This window comes from Oncorhynchus clarkii, chromosome 2, assembly GCF_045791955.1.
Source record: "Oncorhynchus clarkii lewisi isolate Uvic-CL-2024 chromosome 2, UVic_Ocla_1.0, whole genome shotgun sequence".
NCBI lineage: Eukaryota > Metazoa > Chordata > Actinopteri > Salmoniformes > Salmonidae > Oncorhynchus > Oncorhynchus clarkii.
The window spans coordinates 88830233-88836232 of NC_092148.1; the positions used below are offsets into that span (position 1 = coordinate 88830233).

General features: G+C 42.3%; 1 protein-coding gene across 1 annotated transcript; it reads right to left on the reverse strand.

The window, feature by feature from the left end:
- Window positions 1–2805: 2805 nt before the first annotated feature.
- LOC139378527 (parietopsin) lies at window positions 2806–5234 on the reverse strand. The gene is made up of 5 exons (XM_071120780.1): window positions 4868–5234; window positions 4284–4503; window positions 3870–3978; window positions 3375–3620; window positions 2806–2973 (listed from the first exon to the last, which is right to left on the reverse strand). Exons 1-5 carry the CDS (start codon window positions 5232–5234, stop codon window positions 2806–2808), a joined length of 1110 nt encoding a protein of 369 aa, XP_070976881.1.
- Window positions 5235–6000: the final 766 nt, after the last annotated feature.

The window sequence follows — 6000 nt, forward strand, 5'->3', positions numbered from 1 at the left end:
CTATATAAATACATTTGATTTGATTTGACATATAGTTACCTGCCTGTATTATGGAAGACGGCCAAGGTGCCTGACAGGTAGTCTACCTGAACCATCCAAAGAATTGAATGAAAGCCGAGCGTGTTATTTGATTACTACGTGACAATGAATAATCCTATTTGTAGAACAGGATTAAGTGTGAAATACTCTTTGATTAAACATTTTCCAGCTCATACAGGCTATGTCATATCTAAATCTGGGATTAGATCAAACCAGTGTATTATCCTCTCTGTTCTTTGATCAAAAATGACTTAGTGACAATTGAAGTTTTTGGAATAACATCTCTCATGGTTCAGTCCATTCATTATTTTCCTACAGTTACTCAATCCTGGTCCTGGTGATTCGAAGAGGTGCACATTTTTTTTGTTTCTGCCTTGGCCCAACACATCTGATTCAAATGATCAAAGCTTGATGATGAATTGATCTTTTGAATCGGCTGCGTAGTGTCTAGGGGTAAAAACTAAAAACGTGCAACTGGATCGCCCGGACCAGGATTGAGAAAAGCTGCTCTCAGAACAATGACCAGGAGACTCACTTTGTTTGTCTATCCTGTTTATGTAGGCCAATGGGTTGTGTCTTTCGAACTGAGTTGATCAGTGTGAACAAAAACACTTCACTTAACATAACACCCACGACTGAAAACCTTTTCAGAAGAAGTTTGTCTTGCCAAAGAAATGTACAAGAACAATCAATATTTGGTAGATTCGTTTTATTTAATAATTGAGATCACTTGCATAAAATTAAAAATACATTCTGAACCAAATTAAGAAACCGTGTCTACCACACACACACACCACACACTCTCTCTCTCACACACACACACACACTCACTCTCTCTCTCACACACACACACACTCACTCTCTCTCTCACACACTCTCTCTCTCTCTCTCTCTCTCTCACAACACCACACTCTCTCTCTCTCTCTCTCACACACTCTCTCTCTCTCTCTCTCTCACACACACACACACACACAACACCACACACTCTCTCTCTCACACACACACACACACACGACAAAACAGCAGTTGTGGAAAAAGTATCCAATTCTCATACTTGAGTTAAAGTAAAGATACCTTAATAGAAAATGACTAAAGTAAAAGTGAAAGTCACCCAGTAAAAATCTAAAAGTATTTGGTTTTAAAATGTACTTAGGTATCAAAAGTAGAAGTAAAAGTATTAATCATTTGAAATTCCTTATCTTAAGCAAATCAGACGGCATCATTTTCTTATTTTTAAAATGTATGGATAGCCAGGGGCACACCCCAACACTCAGACATTATTTAAAAATATGCATTTGTGTTTAGTGAGTCCGCCAGATCAGAGGCAGTAGGGACGACCACATGTTCTCTTGATAAGTGTGTGAATTAGACCATTTTCCTGTCCTGCTAAGCATTCAAAATGCAACGAGTACTTTTGGGTTGTCAGGGAAAATGTACGGAGTAAAAAATACAATATTTTATTTAGGAATATAGTGAAGTAAAAGTAAAAGTTGTAAAAAATATAAATAGTAAAGTAAAGTACAGATACCCAACAAAAAACTACTTAAGTAGTACTTTAAAGTATTTTTTTTTACCCAAGTACTTCACACCACTGCAAAACAGAGCACAAAAAAAGAATGTAGCATGCCTGCTCTTGGTTGGTTTACTGTAATAAATACACTGTAAAATATCAGAAATTGAAATTACTCACACGCACGCACGCACGCACATACGCAATCACACACACACACACACACACACTCACACAGACACAAACATACACACTACGAAAACAGAATACGCTTTGCATTACTCTAAAAACCCCCCCGTTTTCTGTAATTCTTTTAAAAAAAATCTCCCATTGTTATACTTTAGAATCCTTGTGCCATTTCAGTTTTTGAATGTATTGCAGACAAATGTATTGCTTGCTGACTGATTAATTGATTGACATGGACTGGACTTTATTTAGGATGAGGCTGCAGCTTCTCTCTGTATCTCTGCAAACCCTAACTTCCACTTAAGTAAAATTCTCACTTAGTTATACATTAATGTCAATGTGACACTGGGTGAATAGTCCACTGAAGTGGAAGTTAGGTTTCACTGAGTGATGAGCTGTGATGGGGCTCGAATGGACCCATACCACTGCGATACTTCTAGGCTCCCGTTTCTGTTTTCAGTGGAGGAGATGGAGGAGAGAGGAGGAGATGGAAAAGATGGAGGAGATTGAAGAGGAGATGGAGGAGAGAGGAGATGGGGAAAGAGGAGATGGAAGAGAGAGGAGATGAGGAGATGGAGGAGTTGGAGGAGAGGGAGGAGAAATGGAGGAGATTGAGGAGAGAGGAGATAGAGGAAATGGAGAGGAAGAGATTTAGGAGAGAGGAGGATATGGAGGAGAGAGGAGGATATGGAGGAGAGAGGATATGGAGGAGATGAAGGAGATGGAGGAGAGAGGATATGGAGATGGAGATGAGGATATGGAGGAGAGAGGATATGGAGGAGATGGATGAGAGGAGGGGGTGGAGGAGGAGATGGAGGAGAGGAGGAGATGGAGGAGAGATGGAGGAGAGGTAGAGATGGAGGAGGAGATGGAGATGGAGTAGAGAGGAGATGGAGGAGAGAGGAGATGGAGGAGATGGAAGAGATGGAGAGAGGAGAAGATGGAGGAGATGGAGAGAGGAGGAGATGAGGAGAGAGATGGAGGAGAGGGGAGATGGAGGAGAGAGGCGATGGAGATGGAGGAGATGGAGATTTAGGAGATGGAGGAGATGGAGATGGAGGAGAGAGGAGTCACAGAGGAAGCACCCTGCTGTGTGCACTGATCCCTTGTTTTTTTCTGCCCACCCTTCTGCCCACCGTGGTCCTCAGGGTCATGGAGCGCATGGGGACGGTGTCGGTGGCCGGGTCGTGGGAAATGTAGCGCCCACAGGAGAGGACTTCCAGAGTGGCATCACGGAACTACAGGGAGTATGAATACAAGTGTTAGCAAACCACGTACAGAATGTGCGGTAAAGAATTATTAATCGATTTGTACAATCTTCAATACACAAGACAATCCACAAGACGCCACCGATTGCAAGTCTCTATGGATGAGTGTCAACTAATAAGGGCTAGATGTAATTTCTGATTGAGCAGACACCTGCAGCGTTTACCGTGAACGGCGTCTTCGCGAACACCTGAAAAATTGCCGATATGGATCAAATCTAGGCCTAAATAACCAAAAAGGCAAGGGTGTATTCTAATTGAATTAAAACCACAGGGAACCGATTATGTTGCAGTCCCCTTCGATAATCTACACAGATTTAACTGATGTGTTCTCACTCTGGCTTTGCTCTCTCCCTCTCCTCCAGTACACACACCTGCTTGTTGCTTAAGAAGTAGATGATGGGGTTGTAGACGGGACTGGTCTTGGCGAAGTACATAGGCATGGTAGCCACCAGCGGAGGGATGTGGAGTTCTGGGTCCACCACAACCACCACGGACAGGGCTGTGTAGGGCAGCCAGCAGACAAAGAAGGCCCCGATCATGGCCAGCACTATCCTTACCGCCCGCTCGTTGTCCTGCAGACAGGGACGACCGCCCTGCAACTCCGTACTACGGTTAAGCTGGAGGAGGAGGAAGAGGGGGGAGAGGAGGAAGAAGAGGAAGATGATAACCCACGACCGACAGGATCCGTTTAAGCTTGCAGACACAGTCCTCAGCGTCTAAACCCCTCTGAAAGTCTCCAGTTATAGGAACAGTCCCTGTTACAGTCCCTCTATCCCAACTGGAAGAGGCTTTTGTACACTTGGTATATGGACAGAAACTGACTAAAAAAAGGTATGTCCCTCAGGGAGCTGAGTCTCTATATGTACCCGTCTCATGGAGGTGAGGACATTGGCGTAACAGTAGATGATGATTGCGACAGGCAGGAGGAAACAGAACAGCGTGTACAGGATCAGGTAACTATAGTTACTCCAGGACCTGGAGAGACATTACACATTATAAACCATGCTATAGGACATTATAAACAAGTTATAACACATTATAAACCATGCTATAGGACATTATAAACAAGTTATAACACATTATAAACCATGTTACAGGACATTATAAACAAGTTATAACACACTATAAACCATGTTACAGGACATTATAAACAAGTCATAACACACTATAAACCATGCTACAGAACATTATAAACAAGTTATAACACACTATAAACCATGTTACAGGGCATTATAAAGGCTCATACATGCCTATTACAAGTTATAAGACATTATACTGGCCTCTCCTCCCAGCCCAGAGAGCAGGAGGTCTGGACGCCCTCGGGTCCATAGGAGCTCCAACCCAGCAGTGGGGGCACGGCCCAGAACAAACAGAACAGCCAGACCCCCAGGAGCCCCTGAAAGCTCCGACGTACGTTCATCTTGAAGCCTGCCATGGGCTTACACACCACGATGTAGCGCTCGTACGCCAGCAGTGTTAACGTGCACATAGACACCAGACCTGAGGGAGAGGAGACCGGGGGGGGGGCAGTGTGTTCATAAAGTGTCTGAGAGTATGAGTGCTGATCTAGGACCCGATTCTGATCCTGTCCATGTAATACTGTCCATTGTGATCTAAAATGTCAAACTGATCTTAGATCATCAGGATATGAACCCTGGCTTCACAACCAGAAGATTACAGATCTGAATACCCCCCCCCCCCCCAAACCCAATTCAACACATTGAGTTAACTTGATCGAATTAGACTTGCATTTTCAACACTTTCGGGCTACAACAACAAAACATTGTTTTTTTTATTAAAAGTTTGAGTTCAGTTCACATGATTCAAAGACATCCTATATAAAAATAAAAATGTAATACTTTACCGAAATAGTTGACAGCAAATCCTTGAAAGATGCAGAACTCGTCGCCAAGAAAGAATGAACCATGATAGTTGGTAATGGTGACTATCGACGAACCGCACAAGGCTATCATCAAATCGGACACGGCTAAACTGAGGATGATCACATTCATTGGGTTGAGGAGAGTACGATTCTTCATCAACACCGTTATCACCAGAGTATTGTTAAAAACAGAGAAAATTGCATTGATGAACATAAGATAGGAGAGGATGCTGTAGCCTGCCCGTGGAAAAATCGTGGGCGCCACAGTACTAGATTTGAAGCCCGGTGAAGTAGAGTTCAAAGTCGGGCCGAAGCGCCAAGGTGTGCCGACGGCAGTGGTGCTGTCCATGGTGCTTAATTTAAAACGCACGCTCTCCACCATATGACCAAGAAACTACAGAAAAAAGGTCCTTTGCTGTCTGTATCCCATCTCAATCAAAGCCCAAACGTCATAGCTTGATCTTATTATGTCTGATCCTAGTTAAATAGCTTCTGTATTCAGGATGTCTTATTACATTTTGGATTATCTGTCATTGAGAACATGCTGCTCAACACCAACTTAAAAACCCATTTGGGAATTGCTCCCTAACATGATTTGTACGATTATATTGATTAATCTGATCAGGATTTATTGAGAGTTCCGTATTGAAAAAGGTGCAAAGTGTAGGCCCAGAGACAGCCCTGGGCCTAAGATATACCCTGCCTGTGTCAAAAGTGCATTTTCTAAATTATTTTTAGCCAACTGGGTCAATTCAATATACATTTACATTGAGAGACAAGAGGTTAGATAAAAGATATTTCCTTTCCTGACTTTTCTCTGAGGCAAGGAAAGGGTGGATAACTGAAATCTAGCCCTAGGAACAAGATTAGGTTGTTGCCATCTTTAATTCATAATCATAATTATGATCATAATCATAATTCATAATCAAATCAAAAACACACTCCCAAAGAAAAAAAAACACAAATTACAAGATGGACATGTATGTAAACTATACAGGCTTTGGATAAAATTCTCTCAATGTGAGTTTTTCCAACAAGACCACTTTTTTTTCTTCACTTTTTCAACCATGAACAATCTCTCTCAAAGAAGAGATAATAGATTTAGAATATACAGA

Bases quoted from the DNA above. Each gene is read 5' to 3' on its own strand.
- LOC139378527 (XM_071120780.1), bottom strand. From the start codon at position 5,234: ATGGACAGCACCACTGCCGTCGGCACACCTTGGCGCTTCGGCCCGACT. The intron at 3,621-3,869 runs GTACATATAGAG...CTCCTCCTCCAG, and splicing joins TCCTCACCTCCATGAGACGG to CTTAACCGTAGTACGGAGTT. The intron at 2,974-3,374 runs GTGTGTGTACTG...TACTCCCTGTAG, and splicing joins ACTTCTTAAGCAACAAGCAG to TTCCGTGATGCCACTCTGGA.